Source organism: Engystomops pustulosus, chromosome 4 (assembly GCF_040894005.1).
Source record: "Engystomops pustulosus chromosome 4, aEngPut4.maternal, whole genome shotgun sequence".
Lineage (NCBI taxonomy): Eukaryota > Metazoa > Chordata > Amphibia > Anura > Leptodactylidae > Engystomops > Engystomops pustulosus.
The window spans coordinates 194,451,823-194,471,669 of NC_092414.1; the positions used below are offsets into that span (position 1 = coordinate 194,451,823).

Sequence of the window (19,847 nt, forward strand, 5' to 3'; positions counted from 1 at the left end):
CGCAAAAAAACATACTATTCAGTTTGTAACACATAGCTTTATTAACAGTAATAATTTGTATAAGCAAACGTCACATGCCAGGAGGGTCTCACTAGAAGGTCACATAATTGGGGTAAGAAAAATACAGCATAACAACACCGAGGCCAAGCTCTTTGTATTTCAGGCAGCTCCAAAACGTCTGCTCTCTATGTACAGACATACACCAGCAACTCCATGGGGTTTATGTAGGGCTTCTCTCCACTCAGAGGAGGGCACTTTCACAGTATGTTTCTTCATGCTTCAGTGGTCAGCTGTGGTATTACATGCTCAGTCTTCCTGCAGCGCCTCCACTGGGTATGTGAAGTATTACGCAGTCGTCGTTTATCCCAATGGGTAAGAGACCCTCCTTGTAGCTTCACTCTACTTTGAGAATCCTGACTAAAGAATCCCCCCACACCCACTCATTAATGCAGAACTTCCTAAATATTTTGTATAAAGTTGGGTTTTCTAATCTGGATAACCCCTTTAAGGCTGCTCTATAGAGTAATAAAGAATCATGGACTCTTTCCTCCATTATCTATTAGGACCCTAAGGTTTGGAAAATGTGTTTTTGGCAAGAAGCCCATGGCACAATCCCAAGGGTGCACATTGACTTTCTGCCACCAGTCCGCACACTGAAACAGTAATCCTGCAGATTTATGTATCAAAATTAGGGTAAAAAACCCCTCTGTGGAGGTTTATGAGCAAGAGACAGTAATGCTCAGTAACATATTATAATACTAGTTGCCCTAGGGCAGTGGTGGCGAACCTATGGCACGAGTGCCAGAGGTGGCAATTGGAGCACTCTCTGTGGGCACCCAGGCAGGAATCAAAACCTCCTCCTGCAGTCCCGGACCACCCAGGATGTGCAATATTATTGGAGCTCCTTCTCTGGGCCCTGCAATTCTTCCTGTTCAGGGGACCCTGGAAGGAAGCTACAATGTTAATCTGAATTTCTCCTCTTTCTTTTAACTGTATTGGTGTCCACAGGATGCCAATACAATTAAAAGCTGTAGCAACATGTTACTGCTTAAATTTCCATGTTGGCACTCTTCATTTAAATCAGTGCGTTTGGTGGTAGTTTGGGCACTCAGTCTCTAATAGGTTCGCCATCACTGCCCTATGTTTAATACAAAACATAACACAAAAAAACATTTGAATAAAACCTAAAATTCCTGGGCGGTGATTGGGACCATACCCTCCCATAAGTGTTTATTCCTGATCACTAACCCCCTTATTGGCTGTAGATACAAATAGCAGTCATCAGGATAGTATGGCATTTAGTTTGGGGGATTTTCGGTCAAGTCTTACAATTGATGATGAAGGATATCCCTGTTTCTTCAGAATAGGATCTTCTGTTATATTGTGATTTTGTCCAATTTACAACCAATAATAGTAACTTATGGCTCATGTGATTTGGTGTCCTATTTTTAAGACTTTTTTTGACCTCCAGGATTTTTTAGAAGCTTCCCAAGATGTCGGCTGTGGACTTGATTAATGAAGCTGAAATAATCATCTCCAGATGCAAAGGGCACAGCTTCTGCTTCCTGGCAAGAGAGGGAACCAGTGGTCATGTTAGAGAAGGAGAACAAGCAAACATTTTTATACCAATATCAATCATAACGCTCATCAGAAACTAGCAGAACTTGTACTTAATCATCAGCCTGAAATCTGATAGTAAGGAGTCCAACCACTGTGTTCCCCAAGACATTGGGGGTCTTCAAGGTAGTGCACATGCTAGGACACCTCACCATGCTCTACTATGGGAATGCCAGTATTGGCTATCCCAGAAGTCAATAAAAGTGAATAATTTTTAACCGCCTTATTTTACAATTTTACTCAGTTTTATTGCTGTTTTAGCTTCTATCACTCATTATTGTTGTAAAATTTCAGAGTGTGGACTGGGACTCTCTAAGTAGACACTTCATGATTCCTCTGTGCTGTGAGATGCTGTGTGCTGACAATGTGCTTATATTATTAGGGTCCAGGGTTTATTTACATTTTTATTTAGGTTCTGAACATTCTACCAGTATCTGACACATAGAAAAAGAGGGAGATGAGACAGATAAGAGATAATGAGATCCATGAGACGCATATTACACACAATGGGGCTTATTTACTAAGGGTCCGCGGACGCACTTTCGTCGAACTTCCTGATGTTTTCGGGTTTTGCGCGGCTGTGACTGATATTTAAGAGGGGATTGTGTTGTATGCGATCGGATTGTGGCGCAGCTGCGCCAGCTTTCATGCGACAGAAATAGAGGCGGCGTGCCGTCATACGATCCGACGGATTCGGACGGAGCGTGGGATTTAACTTTCAAATTGTGTGGCAAGATCAAGCACTTACATGCACCAAGAGGAAGAACGTGAACTCTGTCGGACCTGAGCAGGGAAGTGACACATGCAGGTTATTGGGGACACAATATTAGTGAATCGTGGCAGAGTGCATTATCGTCGGACAATGCACATTCTGTGAACTCCTCCGTACGGATAAGTAAATGTGCCCCAATGACACATTCAGCTCTGCTCCCTCACCTATAACGCACAAACAGAGTCAGCTCTGCTATATGTCTCCCTCCCGGATAAAAACCTTATCTGTCTGCAGCTTGTAGAGTAAGTCACTGCACATTGCTGCTTGCTGGCAGGATGTGCCTGTGTCTGAGCTGGTCTTATAATACAGGTGGAGGGGTAGGAGGTAGAGAGCACTGTAGTGTGCAGACAAGAGAAGCTATTCATGAGAAGAATCTGACCATAGTCAGAAGATTTACAGTCATAACCAGCAATACCCAAAATTGTGTACACCAGGACGGATAGGGACAGGTTGGAATTATATATGTGAAATTCTGTATTTTTGTTAATAACAGTGAGTTAGAGAATGTGTTATTTTTTTATCCTGAGTATATTTAAGAGTCTTGTTTTTCTGGGAATACGCCTTTAAAGCACATGGTATGAGCTTACTCAGAATTTTTGAACATTATGGGAGAATAACGTACATAAAATTAGAATTGAGGCGACCAGGACTGACACCTTCCAGCTATTTGAAGGGATATGGGATCCATGGATTGTTTCGCAGGGCTTCTCCACCCTTGCGAGGGCTTTGGTATTATCACCCTAACAGTCCCTTTGTAATCTCATGGCATATTTGTCTCCTCAACTATTGCTGACTTCTTCTCCTGCTACAATTGCACCAATCTTGTACCATGATTTTGTTCTCTCAGAGAATGGTACCATTAATTTTTTAACTTATCCCACACTTGCTGTGCAAGCGTTTTCAGTATAACTGTAAAGGTATTCCATCCTTCCAGAGGCTTAGCTAGCAAGGGCGCATGGTGAACAGCGGCTCCATGGCCAAAGACTTTATACTTTTCAGGAAATGTATATATGTATACAATGGCTGTATTGTAGCCCTACACTCCTTATTCATAGATACGTGCCCCCCTCTACTTTTTTGTATGGTGAAAATGGAAGGCCCCTCTAACAACTATGCTGTAGTTGCAGAACCAGATGTGCTGCAAATTTTATAGATATAAGACAGGGTTGGAAGAATTAGGTCATGGTGGTCTTTGTAGGATGGAGCACTTACTTGTGAGTGCATGGGTATATTTTAACTCTGGTTAGTAGATATGTTGGCATTAGGGGTTAACAGCAGGTACATTTAAGTATTGGAAGTTAATAAGTGGGCACAGCAGGAATGTACATTTGACTATTGGTAGTGGCTCTGTGGGTATATCTGAGTATTCGAAGTGGATATGTGGGTACATCCTCACACCAGGTATTAGATACGTGGCTACATTTAAGATTTGGGGAGTGAATATGTGGTTAGATTTCAGCGTGGTGTATCTTGAGGGTGGTTTCACTTGTGGCGTTTGCATTGCGTTTACAAACACCATGTGACCCACCCAATGGCATTTACATGGCGTTTGTAAACGCAATGCAAACTCTATGTGTTAATGCACTTGGAGCATTACAATTGCGTACAACATGATGTTTCAAGCTATAAAACCTTAGAAGCTTTTGTGTTTTCAGTCTATTTTTTGGTGGTAGCCTTTAGGTAGTGTTAGTGTTACCCATGCACCAAATACACATTTTTTCCTGGTAGGGTTGTGCAATTTTGGTAGAATATTAGCAGAATTTTTAAAGGGACACTTCCTTTTTGTATAAGACTTATTGACATGTGCAAATTATTTAGCCAAACTCTGTGTTTCCTCCACAGTAGGTTCCTTCTCCTTGATGTTGTCATTTCTTTACATACAGAGCATTTAAGGTATATTACTATATATATACATTAGGGGAGAAGTATAGTAGATGTCTATAGAATCCAATCAAAACACGTAGGTGGCTCGCCTACATCCACACTTTACAACCTTTTTAATGTAAGAAGAATAAAGTCACTTTTATTGAATGTGCCACGTCTTTTTCCTTTTTGTTGGATTTCCTTCAATCAAAATCTAGTTCATTTGAAAACAGGAGATTTATTAGAAGTGTCTGATAAATCTCCCTCGCTTAGTTACTTGATCAGTTGCTTGTGTATGTAGTCCATGGACAAAGATTATAAACCCCAAAACTGCTGAAGAAAAGTAGCTTATAATTATTACAAGCCATGACCACATTTGTGCTTTTTTCAGTACACATTGGACAAATCTGGAGAACCCCTTTAAGAAAGGCTTTATTTATGTACCCTATTCATGTACCCTATTCTACCCATGTTAATATGGATATGGTCCCAGATATGGACCAGAGGTTCATGGGAAGATGTATTAACCAGGGCTGTAGTGCATATATTGTTCCAGAGACATACACAATAGTAGACACATTTAAAGACAACCCCTTTAATTAACCCTGTGTTTGAAAAGTTATAACTGTGAATCTATGTAATTAAACAACAAGGTTAGTAGAGCTGGAAATTATTTATTGAGTAGATTGAGAATAAATTCTTATAAGATACAGAAAAAAAACACATCTTAAAGGATCTTGACAGATCATCTCCTCTTCCAAGAAATGGATAACTAGGAGGTCAGGTGGCTATGCTTTGTTCTGAAGGGGGACATAAAGAAGCAAGACGGAAACGTTACATACAACACGAGTGTCATGAATCACATAACATATAACTTAAAGGGGTTCTCCATCTAAAGCTTAAAGGGAACCTGTCATCAGCAATTGGCCTAATAAGTCACTACTAGTATATTGTCAGGCAGTGTAACATCTTCTAGTTTTTGTTTCTTTCATGGCCCAGTGTGGTTACATCATCCTGAAAATCAGCTTTGAAGTGAGATGTAAATTGGTTGTATAAAGTCAAGGAGGAAGAAAACTCTTCAAGCTGAACTCAAGATGAGGAGCTCTGAGCCTCCTCTGTGATTGACATCATGCTTGGACTTCAGGAGATCTGGTTAGTGATGTCTCTGGATGCAGGAGCATCAATTACAATGAAGGGACTTTCTGGGGAAGAGAGAGCTTGACTTCAGAGTTAAAATCTCCGCCTCCTTGACTTTATACAACCAATTTACATCTCACTTCAAAGATGATTTTCTGTATGATGCAACCACACTGGGTCATGAATTAAACATGGAAGGTGTTCAACTGTTTGGCAACATACTGGTAGGGGTTTATTAGGTCAATTACTGCTGACAGGTTTCCTTTAAAGGGGTTTTTGATATAATTCAAACATAAAATCGAAATTGAAGAGGTTCTTCACCCATTGTCGACCCTCGGGATGCTATATTTTCAATATACTACAAAACTTTTCTAGGTTTTCACTTTCTTGCCTTGTAAAGTCTGTGGCACGCCATCCCACATTAGTATACATGGCCTTACTAAGACTTTAAAGATCTCTTCATCAGGCCATATGATGGTGCACTACTTTCAGAAGACATTTGGAAGAAGACCTACTGATACGGCATGACAAATGTGCATCCAGTCTCTTTATGTATACATGGCCATATTCCCTATTTAGGTGTAAAGGCCACAAGTAGATAAAGTATTTTTCTTATATTTGCACCATTGGAGGACACAAAGACAAAAAAATGAAACAAAACAAAGAAGACTTAACAGAAATAATGAGCAAAGGTAAAACAAAACTTAGGATTTTGTATGTTTTGGACTTTTGATCTAATGCAAATCACCTGAACTTAAAGGGGCTGTTCACGTAATTGATATTGTTTGTGTAAGGCTACATTCACACTGCCGTATGGGGCACGTATATACGTCCGAAGTATTTGCGGCCGATATACGTCCCCCATAGACCCCATACCGCCCCGTACCCCAGAAAAAGATATGACATGTCCTATCTTTCTTCGTAGTACGGCGCCGTGCACCATATGTTCCTATGGAGAGGGGCGGGGGTGAGCTGCGCTCACCTCCTCCTCCTCCTCTCCCCGTGTACTGCCGTTGCCCGCTACGGTACGGTACGGGCGGGCAACGGCAGTGTGAATGTAGCCTAAAGAAAACTACTACAAATGTTTAATAGACTTTCCGTATTAATTCTTTACAGTTTTCTAGATCTCTTCTTGCTATCGTGCAACAGAAAACTTCATTGTTTACTTCCTGAATATAAACACCGGTTCATGGTCATGTGATGTCATACAGGTATACGACTCATTAGTATCACACAGCTCTGATTACACTGGAGCACATTTACTTACCCGCGATCGCTGAGGTGCGTTGTCCGACAAGGATGAAGTCCGGCGCGATTCACTAAGATCATGCGCCCGAGATCCTGCATGTGTGGCTTCCACGCTCAGGTCCGCCGGAGTTCACCTTCTTCTTCCCGGTGTATGTGAGTGCTTGTCTTGCTATACAATTTGAATTTTAAATCCTGCGCTCAGTCGGGTTGTCTGACGGCCACGCCCCCTATTTGTGTCGAATAGAAAGATTGCACCAAAATCTGTTTGCGTGCGCCAAAAACCCCTCTTAAATTTGCCGCAAATCAGAAATTGTCAAGAAACCCTACGGAAATGCAGTCAGCAGACCTTTAGTAAATGTGCCTCACTGTGTGTTATAACGAGCCGTGCACCTGTGTGACATCACATGACAATGGAGCGGTGTTTATCTACAGGAAGTGAACATAGAAGCTTCCTGTTACAGGACAGCAAGAAGAGATCTAGAATACTGTAGAGAACTGATACAGAAAGTATATAGGAAATTTGGATAACTTTTCATTACATAAACAATATCGGTTATATGCTGGAATGTGATTAAAGTGAACAACCCCTTTAAGGGCTAGATTAAATGAATAGATAAACTGATGATGACTGTAGTGTTGTGTATTGAAGGCTCTATGTTGTTCACTAGGACATGACAGCAGTGGTGACAGGAGTAACCAAACACCAGTTACTTATTGTTGAAGATTTGGATATACAGAAAAAACTTTTTTAAACCCACTTTAGACCAACTTCTCTTCACTCCCTGCTTGTTCAGTTTCTGCATGAAGTTTGCTTTGATGTTCTGAATGTCGGGGAGTTTACATAGACAACCAGTATATCTAGTGCTGGAGTATAATGCAGTCTATAACCTCAGTAAATTCATATGTAATATACTTAAAAATAATGTTAGTTATATATTTTACAACTTGGCGACAGACTCGTTTCTGAAAGCCTGAAGCAAACTAGGCCAATTCAGAGAGGGGAAGAAGCTAGATATTATTTGCTGATCAAGTATTAGGGATCACCAGAGATTTCCTGGTGTTTCACAGATAATTGATTAGGCAAATTAAAATATTTATTACCAATATATAAAACTATACTTCCTAATAATATAAAGGTAGTATGATAACACAATTGAAAAGATCTAAGGCCCTGAAACACATGATGTGATAACATAACATCACAGTGCCGTGTGTGTTGCAGGCCCCTCCTAACACATACCAAAAAATCAGTATTCTGGTTTCTATATCTGCCCCAGCCAACATGATGCTTCATCTTCCTCCCATTTCTTCCACGCACTTCAGTTTAAGAAAAAGACTAGAGTGGACCCAGTAGGACTGATCACCCTACTGGGCTCTGTAACTCAGAGATTCAGCTGACTAGGAAACACAACTCAACTATTTCACGTTCCTATAGAAATCTCCCTATTTGGGCTGCATTGTATATATTCTGTTCTGGTACCAAAGAGTTAAAACAAACCTGTTACCAGGAATGTCATTTTTAGCTGGTGACAGGTTCCTATAGCCACTGCCTTTGCTGATTTTTTTTTTAAATCAGATGGTCTTTATTAAAGCATATAAATTTACATCCATTTTGAAGAACAGACATTTGTATTAGTACAAATTCCAATGTATAAATTACATCACATGACCAAAACCATAAACCAACCCCTCCCCTCCCTTTCTTAACAAACCTCTCCCCCCCCCCCCCACCCAGCGGTCCGGTCCCTTCTAGTCCAGGATTAAACTCCCTTTTTGCTGCACCACACAACCCGCCCCTGTGTTATATCACTTCCTGCCTTCCCCCTAACAGTCCCTCTGGGCACACCTGCCTCCACCTTCTGAGCAGCTCCTCCTCTTGGGCAATCCAACCATTTGCTCCACTGCTTTTCAAACTTCCTCAATGCAGCCTTTGCTGATTTTAAAAATACTATTGTCAGCATTCTGAATCAGCACTTTATATAAGTTTAATTCACATTACCTGGCTCCCTGCTAGCAGCATGTGGTGTGTCCCAGGAGGAGTCATCGGCAGCCTTTGTGTGCCTGATTTTCCTCCATGGGGATCTGAGTGACCTTGCTTTACATGGCGTTTCACTAGCAGTTGTTCTGTGTTTAAGATTCGGGTTGTTTTTTTATGCTCTTCTGCTATTAGAGAGCTTTGCTGATTTAGTGCTGCAGATGCAGCAGAGCCAATTCGCCTCCCAGGAGATTTATCCAGCCTAGCAGACCACTGGTTCAGGGCTGAGGTAGTACCTTTACAACAAAGGGATTTATTGCATTTCAGCTAGCCAACCGGACAGCCCTGTATGCCATCTGACTGGAACGTTGCACAGCCCGTTATCGCTGCTGACCTGTTTGTGGATTCTTGTAATAAAGAAACTGTGAGTTTTTCATCATCTCCTTTTTCACTCACCTGGATGAGGCCTATACAAGGCCTGAGCTATTGTGACATCTGTGGCTAGGCCGCAACCAAGACAGCCACTCAGATTGTGGTATGTAGCTTCCACAATATATATACCCCATTGGGGATTTTACCGATCCTGTTTGTGCTTTGATCACAGGACTTTAATAAGTAGCATCTGCTTCCCTCAACACACAGATACAGTGGGAAAAAAGTATCTAATCAGCCAGCAGTTAAAAAGATGAGAGGCCTGTACTTAACATCTTAGGTAAACCTCAACTATGAGAGACAAAATGTAAAACCAAATTCAGAAAATCACATTGTCTGATTTTTACTGAATTTATTTGCAAATTATAGTGGAAAATAAGTATTTGATCACCTTCAGACAAGCAAGATTTCTAACTCTCGGACCTGTAACTTCTTCTCCAAGAGGCTCCTCCGTCCTCCACTAGTTTCCTGTAGTAATGGATCCTGCTTGACCTTGTTATCAGTATTAAAAAGACTCATGTCCACAACCTCAAATGGTCACATTTCAAACTACCACTATGGTGAAGACCAAAGAGTTGTCGAAGGACATTAGAAACAGAATTGTAGACCTGCACCAGGTTGGGAAGACTGAATCTACAATAGGCAGCAGCTTGGTGTGAATAAATGAACTGTGGGCGCAATAATTAGGACACACAGGACCACTGATAATCTCCCTCGATCAGGTGCTCCACGCAAGATCTCAAATGATCACAAGAACGGTGATCAAAAATCCCAGATCCACACATGGACCTAGTGACCTGCAGAAACCTGGGACCAATATAACAAAGGCTACCATCAGTAACACACTACGCCACCAGGGAGTCAGATCCTGCATCTCCTCCTGCTTAAGCCATTACATATACAGGCCCTTCTGAAGTTTGCTAGAGAGCATTTGGAGGTTCCAAAAGAGTATTGGGAGTATGTCATATGGTCTGATCAAAATGGAAGTGTTTGGTAGAAACACAACTCATCATGTTTGGAAGAGAGTAAATGCTGAGTTGCATTCAGAGATCACCAGACCTCCTGTAAAGCACGTGGGGTGGCAACATCATGACGAGGGGCTGGTTCTCGGACCGGCATGACTGATTCATGTACATAAAAGAATGAATGGGGCCATGTATCGTGAGATTTTCTATCAGCATAGACAGTGACGGACTGGCCCACCAGAGTACCGGAGGATCCTCCGATGGGCCCAGCTGAACCTTAATACTGAACACCATAGATACAGCAGAAGACAACCTAATTTGGAGGTTACTAGGGTTTATTTCCTAGAGGATGATGAAGGTTGGTCCTCGGAACAATTTTATCTGGTGGGCCCAAGATGTCCCAGTCCGACACTGAGCATAGGCATTGAAGATGAACATGGCTGGTGAAACAATGATCCCATGAGCACCACCATGGTAAGACGAGCGACTTCACAAGAAGCCTTTCATGGTTCTGGGGTGGCCCAGCTAGTGTCCAGATCACAACTCCATGGAAAACCTTTGGAGGAAGTTGAAAATATTTGTTGCCCAGTAACAGCCCAAAACATCACTGCTGTAGAGAAGATCTGAATGGAGGAATGGGCCAACATACAAGCACCAGTGTGTGCCGACCTTGTGAAGACTTTCAGAAAACATCTGACCTCTGTCATTGCTTACAAATGATATAACACTTGTTATTGACCAAATACTTCTTTTCCACCATAATATGCAAATAAATTCTTTAAAAAACAGACAATGGGGCACATTTACTAAGGGCTTTGCGCCAGTTTTCTGTTGGACTTTACAAGTTCTTTCTAGTGTAAACTGCTTGCACAGGTATTTAAGAACTGTCCACGCCACTATTGTGTTGTACACAACCGTTTTGTGGCGCAGCTGCACTAGTCTTCATGTGACACAAATTAGGCGGCGTTCCGGCGCTCAGTCGGACCATGCGCCAGATTTAACATGCAAAGTCTGTTGCATACCCTATATTAAAGGTGCCCCACAAAAAAGTTGGTGAACTCTGTCGGGCCACATCCTTAAAGGGGTATTCCAGGAATATGAACATCTGATACAAAAAACCATAATTCTATAAATAAATGAATAGAACAAAACTCAATGTCGTTAGTCACAAAACGGAGCTTAAATAGTTTGATTTTATGATTCACAAAATTTTATGGCCTCTCTAAAGTAGGCAGAGTAATCACCAAGATGGCTGCCACTGGAAACTACAAGTCCCATGATCCTTTAGTTATCAGTAACTCCTCCTCCCTCTTATGCTCTGCTCCTGGTGATGATATAACAGGCTTTCTTGCTCTGTTACCATAGTAATGATGTGTAACTGCCATCACCACAACACCGGCCATACTGGATGCACTGCAACCAACCGACTACAGCCAAACATATTGGTGATCACATGACCTGCCCAGGCAGGTGCAGGACATGTGATGTGGACATGTGACCAGCGGCCATCTTCTGTCCTGTGTCTGCTCCGCAACGGACCATGTGGGGGAAATTAACGGACTGATTAAAGGGCCAGTAGCATTTTAATTCTTCATTACAGTCTATATCACCAGCATTTTCTGCTAAGGGGAGCAAAATTTTAAATAACAACTAATTACATATTAGCTTAAATTTTAAGGACCCATTTGTATATGAATTATACTGATTCCTGGAATACCCCTTTAATGAATTTGGCGCACCCAGCATTATAGGGCACTTTTAGTGAAGTTTCCTACATTCTTAGTAAATGTGGCCCACTGGGATTTTCTCGATTGGTTTTCTCATTTTGTCTCTCATGGTTTAGGCTCTACCTATGATGTAATTTCAGGCATTTCTTATCTTTTTAAGTGGGAGAACTTGCACAATTGGTGGCTGACCATTTTTTCCCCCCTGTAGCTTGTCATTCATTGGGTAAGAGTTGTGTATGTGTGTGTATATATATATATCGCACATACAGTATATATATATATATATTTATCTCTTAGGCCTCACTCACATAACTGTATGGGGGCCCCCGTAGATGTCGATGGCAACATGGTGCAGTGAGCACAAGGTATCGACCTAGATGGTTTATAGGGAAGGGGGAGATTTAATTTTGGATTTAATAAACTACTCACCTTCAGGCCCCCATTGTCTTGGGACACCCTGCGAGTAGGCATAGTGTCAGGAAATGAGGGAGACTGGATAAACTCTGCTCTCTGATCGTCCAGTCGACGACTTTGTGACTGCGCCAACATGTCCATCAAATGGTTCATCTCAGGTGGTGGAGTCACTGGATCTGTGGAAAGAAATTGACTTAGCTGGGGGATACTAACAAAATATTAGGGACAATAAGTCGGCCAGTGATAAATTTGAAGCAGATTCTGACTCATGTACATGAACGTCCAAGGAGAACATCAATATTTGAGGTTTTATTGAGCATTTGGCCGATGGGCAACTAAAGCCTTTACCAAGGGCTTCTTCAATATGAACACCAGAAGATAATGACTTGTGAATTATTGACCAGGATTTGTAACATTATGGAGGTTCTACACAGATACCAAGATATTGCTGAGAGGGAATGGAGGTCATTATTGCCTGAGGAATCATCTCAGTTCTGGCTTTTAATTGTAGGACATATTGGTGTGCATTGTGGTTCAGTAAGTCCAGGCCGAGGGGGCTGATTAGTTTGGTGTTTATAGCATGTAATTTTACTATTGTCTCCTGCCATGTTGAAAGTCTCTGGTATAACTATAGAGATTATTATATTTTCCTTTTTGTATGATGGGTCCCTAAACAATGGGGTAGTTGCCAGGAACCCTATCATACAGATGTAATCTGTGGAGCACTCTAATTTCAGTTCACCTTTAGTGCCATGAGGAAACTAAGCATTACCTAATTCCCATTGAAATCAGTGGGAGTAATGCATTGATGTGTCAGATTCTTTAAATTCTATCCGCTCTCCACTTAAAGTATACTTTTCTGAGTTTAATTTTATTTTGCATTGCGATTCAATTTTTTATGTTTTGAATTTATGAGGGCTTGTTTTCTTTGGGGCAAGTACCACTTTCTAGTGGCACCATTTATTATTCCATGCAGTCTACCACTGTAAGTTAAAAGGATCTTCTACACTTTTTGGAAAACCCACGGAGGGTGGGAAGTAAAATAATAAAAAAAAGTATTACAACTCTGGTATGGTCTACCTTTCCACCACTTGCAATGCTGAAGTGGTGTGGCTGATACTTCAGTGACTTTCTGAGAGCAGAAACGGAAGGAATAGGCTACTGGAACAGATCACCAAAAATAGGCTTTAATAGAACCCCTGGCCACCAGTAGGTTTTCTGAGTAGCCCCTTTAATAATGAGATTTCATGGCTCAATGCTCTCATCTATAAAGTGCTATAAAATGTTGCTTGAAAATATTCTAATGCCAACAACTGCAACTGTATGACTATTTATCGCAGATACAGGTCATGGAGAGACTTACTGCTGTTCTTTCTTTCTTGGTCTCCTTTGCTGTGGACAATCTGGATGTTGCATCTCTGCTCGTCCATTCTTGCACCTTGAACATGGGTGAGGAGGTTGAAGAAACCTTCTTGTTCCTTACTGACTTCCTGCTATAGAAACAAAATCCATCAAAGAAATACAGAACATGAAAGAAGAAACAGTGTCCGAAAACCTCAAATAATAAAAAGTGACCCATTAGAAAAATGTTTTGGCAAAAATTCTATGCCAAACCTGTAACATGTTGAAGGGACTCCGAGTTAACAAATCTCACGGATCTACTAACCAGATCCCATGGTGGAGTTAGCAAAAGACATAATTGTAAAGATCCAACAAGAAGGATTATGTTTACTAAAATGATCTAAACTAAGTAACATTAATTAAAGACCCTCTCATATTGACCCTCTCTATGAGTTGGCGTGACAAAGCCTCTTTTGCGGTGCCCTAGGATGAGCAGTGTGCAACACTTGTGGATAACTTTTTGGATGGAGGATTCTTTGAACAAAAATAGTTGTCCTCTGCTAGGCACAAATGTTTTTGTAAAAAGGATGCTCAGACCATGAACTGATCCACACGGTGTCCTACATTTTTGGCCTCTACAGAGATTCAAGATCCTGAAGAGAGAAAAACTCATACCTAATGCTCATTATTGCTTTTCCAAACCAGACAACTCATTTAAGTCAGTATGGAAGCTTTGTTGTAGCTCGGACTTACCATGATGTAATTTACACCTGAACTTAAACCATATCGTAGGGCAGTGCTGGAGCATCTAGTAAGCTTGGATATTTCTTAGATAGTACAAAAGTTTATCTCTAGATGAGAAACATCCAGACAGAATGTCAGAGAATCTTCAAAATAGTCATCTAGAAAATTGGACATGGACAAATCATAAGTATCCTAGAGAGATTCTGGACGACACGTGTGTATCAATGTTAAGAGCCCATTTACTAGATAGGGATCCATCCAGAGGGACCTTTCAATTAGGATCTGGTCTAGTGATAAATACTCAAAATCTCATTACTCATTCCTTCAGATAGGGGTCAGAGCTTAATTCCTAATAATTAACATTACATGGACATGATAGAAGACAATACTTCATCATCCAACTATTTAATATTCTAGTCCAGGATTAGGTAGGTATCTTCTGAACTGTTCCTCAGTTCCACCACATACGGTATGTTATATTTGAGGATTGCCATGCTCATAGTGAATCTAAAGGTATTTTTTTAACACTTTCTTTGAAGGACTAATATATTCCTATTAGAACACAGACTGTCCATTGATTTTAATTGCCACCATGTAATACCTAATTTTACCTGTGGTGGCACTGCAGGGAAATAAAATTCTTCCTGCTAGGGTCCCCAAGTCGATCATAGATGATTGCTGGGCTTGTAAAAAGTTTGAAAACCCTGAGAGTAGCCTTTTTATTAATGAAACTCATCAAGACAACTTGATTAAAACTGGGGCTATACCTTAGGGTGTTGTGATGTCATCCTACTGCAGCCCATAATCAAAACATTACATAGAATGAGTATGCCATGTCATAGACCATGTATTCTCAAGACTAAATAATAACTAGGTTATTGTAAGATGCTGGCAGCAAGATTACAGGTGAAGATACAGGCATCTATTGCCATGAACTGGTTGACTATATTGAGTCCAACAAACACAAAGCTCAGTCTACAGACAGAAACAAGTCCTTGATATATATGGAACAAGCGGATCTGCACATCTAGATTATCCTCCCGCCACCCACACATGATAAATACTCCTCTTACCACAAGCCCCGATTCAGGATCAGTCATGGAGTCCTTCCTGTCCTGCACCTCCTCAGCTCCATCTACTGGCTCCATCCTGGTTGCCCCTGGTGAGCAGATATCTGTGTGCCCATCTCAGATCTGCAGCCCTATTAAATGTCCTCCGGGGTCAACCTACCCTCCCTCCCCTTGTACAGATCATTAAATCATCTCATAATAAGGGAGGCCCCATCTGCAGGAAGGAGCTGGTTAATCCCCCATTAAGATTATCTGGGATAATTGTTAGTGGAGCAGAGGGTATATGTTGCTCTGTGTGTTTACATATTTCTGTGATTATAAGGGATGTCACAGCATTGATATCCAGCGGCAAATAGCGATTCCTATATAGTTATACTGACACATGTATCTACATGTGACGTCCGGGTCATACGCATTTTAGGAATTCAGGGTCATTCCATGGAAAAGGCAAAGAAACTGGATTATAATTCAAAATTGATAAACTATAGATAAATATCAGATATCTGCTGTAATATTATCTTACATCACTCACGTCAATAGGATATCATTGGCTAATGATGTTTTGGACTTGATGTTAAAACTTTTCCAAGTATAGATGGTCATACGATATAATAGATTATTATTACATTAACCACATAGTGCTAAAAGCAGTAGTTGTTTTCTGCAAGAGCCGCAGTTATATGGTGGGATTTTAGACACCCTATACCAGTGATGGCGAACCTTTTGGAGACAGAGTGCCCAAACTTCAACCAAAACCCAATTATATGTTGAAAAGTGCCAACATGACAACTTAAGCAGTAACTTATCGATCCATGATCTTTCACAGGTTTCAATCATATTGGCGTCCTGATTTCACCAATATTATAGAAATTTGATGGAGAAATTTGGATTGTAGCTTCCCTCCAGCGTCCCCTAAAAAAGGAAGAATCCGGGTCTCCAGAGCAGGAGCTCCAAAAATAATCTGTCTCTATCCACACCTTCTCGCTCCTCCTATAGCCCTGGTAGCCAAGGATGTCGTTCTAAAACACTGTGTTAGGGTGATAGCCTGGGTGCCCCGTGCCATAGGTTCGCCACCACTGCCCTATACAAAGAAATATAAGGCCCCCGTCACATGGGCATATTTTGTCCCTAAAATAAGGATGTTCTGATGGCCATATTTTTTTAGATTGATCATTGCTCTGTAGGCTCTACTTCTGACAAGAGAGACCTATATGATGTGAAGGGGGACTTAAGAAAAATACCACTTACAGATGATGAGAAAAGTGTATCAATGGGCACCGCCATGGGTCCCTATCCAAGGCCATAAAAGGGTAACCTTTCTTTTCCATGACCCAACTAGTTCTCAGTTATTTTTAGGTGTACAATTAGGTTGCTATATATCCACAAGGTATTTATTTCTACTTTTTATATGCAAAGAGTATATTTATTCACTTCTAGAAGTGTTTCAAATTGTTTATATCATTGTGGGAAGCTGAAGAAATTTGAAAAAGTATTAAAAGATCCTTATTGGCATGTATTGAAAGATTCATATAACTCAAATGGTTTGGAAGACTCTTAAAAAATTTTTCTGGTAATTTTTTGGGGGAGATTATCCACAGAACAAACATTTTAGCCAGGGTCCACATAGACCCACCCCTTTCAGGCCATAATTTACTCAGCAAGCAGGGGTCGTTACTAAAAATTTAGGAAAATCTTTACAAATTTTGGACTGATGCATAATTTATAAAATTCCAATACATTTTGTCACTAAAAAGACCATTGTATCTGCTCATCTGATCTGAGGAAGGCTACCTTCCTTTTTTTGTAATGATGAATTACTTCTGTACAGCTCCTCCCTCCTGCTCCATTACACAGCTCACAGCCTGGTGAGGTGACATCAGTGGGAAAGGGAGGAGCTGTAAGGGAGCACAAAGGTGGGGGCTGAGAGCTGAGCAGTCTGCAGCACAGACAAGTCACGTATTGTTTTTTTGAAATGCAACCAAAGCCCAACCCCTGGGACTACACAGAGGATTCTGTCAGGGTGCAAGGTAAGTGATAACACAAATATATTGTAATGCAAATGCTTAGAGAAAGCAGAAAGGCAGATTTGTACTGCAGGTGTGATGGGCTTCTGTAACCTGTCTTTAGTTAAAATAAGGTCCCTGGTGACGAGTGCCCTTTAAAGCAGGACAACCACAAAAAACTTTCTGGTGCCTGTATGTGAGTCCTATAGGAATGACTATAGAAACTTTTGAAAGGATTGTCGATGGCTGGTCACGATTGTCATGACATAGCCATCGGGAAAACCACTCCCTTACCACGATTTTTATTATGTGTCTAATACTGAAGAGAATAACCAGCTACTTTAATATCTCAACAACCTTAAATTCTTCTTTGGGTAATGTGACGGGGTCCCTTTTTTTGTTTTTTTTTCGCATTGCCCATTTACTTATATGCTTCAGGAGATTTGTGGTGTGTCCATAGACCACCATTCAGTTGTCATTTTGGCCTTCACCTCACTAGTTCTTGGGAATAACCCAGTAGACCGGGCCATTCCATTACAAAGTTACCCAGTAAAAACAAATGTCTAGATGCTAATATACATTTGGTATAGTTGGTACCGAAAGGGTTGGACAACACAATGGGTCTTATATACTAAGGTCCCGCGGCCGCATTTCCGTCCGGTTGTCCGTCATTTTCGGGCGGACCTCAGCGGAAAATTGACACATGCAGGATCTCGGGCGCACAGTCTTGGTGAATCGTGCCGATTTCTTCCTCGCCAGACAGTCTGGATAAAGATCGTGACAGGACTGGGTAAGTAAATGTGCCCCAATGTGCTTATACAGTGGCATCTATTGAGGAATCTTCCAGATGCAAATAGCCGAAAAGTACTGCAAAACTCACTTTTACCACCCACTAGTCACTGACTGGGAACTACAACATTTCATAAAATGAAACAGAACTATTTTGTTGGCAATGGTACAAAAACTTGGTTCCCAATGTGGCACCAGAGCAGCCATCAACAATTTTAGCCATGGCGTTAGTTTCCTTTGGGATGGGATGGGGAAATTTAAAGTGCCCGGAGGGGAAATAATAGGCCCAGATTTTCTACTCTCCGGGTCCTTTGACTAAATTGAAGTAATCAAATTCAGTTGAGGTGGTTATGTCAATGGCATCAAGCAGACCTCCTATAGGCTTGGCTCCTTACACACTGGGGCGTATTTACTAAGGGTCCATGGCTGCACTTTCGCCGCTTTTTCTGACGTTTTCTGGTTTTGCATGGCTGTGACTGGTATTTAACTGGGGATTGTGTCGCATGCGATTTGATTGTGGCGCTGGCTTTCATGCGACAGAAATGGGGGGCTGGCCTTTGGACGATTCGGACTGAGCGCGGGATCTAAGATTCAAATTGTGTCACAAGACAATGCACTTACATGCACCGGGAAGAAGAAGGTGAACTCTGGCGGACCTGAGCGGGGAAGCGACACATGCAGGATATCGGGTGCGCGATCCTAGTGAATTGCGGCGTGATCGTTGGTCAAAGCATTTTCGTGAACTCTGCAGGACCAGATACAAGACATCAGCAGGGTACAGTAATAAGGTTTATGGAAACTTGAGTTCGGGTGCCCTGATGCTTCTGTCGGGAGACCCGCACCCACCGATAGGCCTCCACTATAGAGTGTCCATACTTGGCTAACGTGAAGACTCCTCGGGGTATTGAGGCCAGCATCTGCTCCATTGCTTCCAGTGTCAACTAGTAAGATTTGGCGCATGTCCAGTAATTAGTAGATGTGAACTATCTGGCAGATCTCATTAATGTGCAGAATATGGTAAGATTTTAAGAGGATTGAATTTATACGATGACGCGTGGTAAGCACATTATTTTGCAACGTGTGTATATTTCTATATCCCAAAGAACCCCACGATTGGCCTCCTATAGAAATGGATAGACCTTGGAGTGGATTTCTCTCTTACAAATTGTCTTTCTCCCGCTCCTCGACAATAAGTCGTATCATCATATACATCACTACTGGAAGACTATAGAGAATACATGTAGTGCCCAAAACATGGGATTGTCATACACAGAAATGTTTGGCAATCATAACTCATACAGATGGTTGTCAGGTCTGTGAGTGTTAATCCATGGGAAGGATTACTTGGTATGGGGCCAAACGGAGGTTACCTTATCTTCTGGGCGGGAGAGATTTGATCACAAGGTCACTCACCTTATGGGAACCATAAAAAGTTTGCTATATTTAGATGTAGTAACCAACTATCAATAGGAGGATGCTCTCCTGTACTCAGCCATCCCCCCATGCTACACACATCTCTAAAAAGTGAAATAGATTGTTGTTTGTAGTGTAGAGAATATTTTTCAATATGTTCTTATCTTTAAATGTATATGGTTTTGTATCTACAGCTCTTTTGCAGTTAAGGCGTATCCATGGTTACAGACTACAAACACACTGGGGGTCATTTACTAAGGGCCCGATTTGCGTTTTCCCGACGTGTTACGCGAATATTTCCGATTTGCGCCGATTTTCCCTGCATTGCCCCGGGATT

At 41.4% G+C, this 19,847-nt stretch overlaps 1 protein-coding gene across 3 annotated transcripts; it reads right to left on the bottom strand.

The window, feature by feature from the left end:
- Positions 1–17: 17 nt before the first annotated feature.
- On the bottom strand, positions 18–15,465 carry PCP2 (Purkinje cell protein 2). Of its 3 annotated transcripts, none has more exons than XM_072149224.1 (4): positions 15,309–15,465; positions 13,514–13,643; positions 12,166–12,326; positions 18–1,565 (listed from the first exon to the last, which is right to left on the bottom strand). In XM_072149224.1, exons 1-4 carry the CDS (start codon positions 15,381–15,383, stop codon positions 1,449–1,451), a joined length of 483 nt encoding a protein of 160 aa, XP_072005325.1. In that variant the 5' UTR covers positions 15,384–15,465; the 3' UTR covers positions 18–1,448. The 3 variants fall into 3 exon arrangements, with proteins under 3 accessions (XP_072005325.1, XP_072005326.1, XP_072005327.1); XM_072149225.1 differs by having other exon boundaries at positions 13,514–13,640; positions 15,309–15,461; XM_072149226.1 differs by lacking the exon at positions 18–1,565 and adding an exon at positions 4,911–5,052.
- Between the last annotated feature and the right edge of the window lie 4,382 nt (positions 15,466–19,847).

Excerpts from the sequence above, each read along its gene's own strand:
- PCP2 (XM_072149224.1), bottom strand. The coding sequence starts at position 15,383 with ATGGAGCCAGTAGATGGAGCTGAGGAGGTGCAGGACAGGAAGGACTCC. Across the intron at positions 13,644-15,308 it reads ATCCTGAATCGGGGCTTGTG|CAGGAAGTCAGTAAGGAACA; the intron begins GTAAGAGGAGTA and ends TTGTTTCTATAG. Across the intron at positions 12,327-13,513 it reads CCAAGAAAGAAAGAACAGCA|ATCCAGTGACTCCACCACCT; the intron begins GTAAGTCTCTCC and ends TTCTTTCCACAG.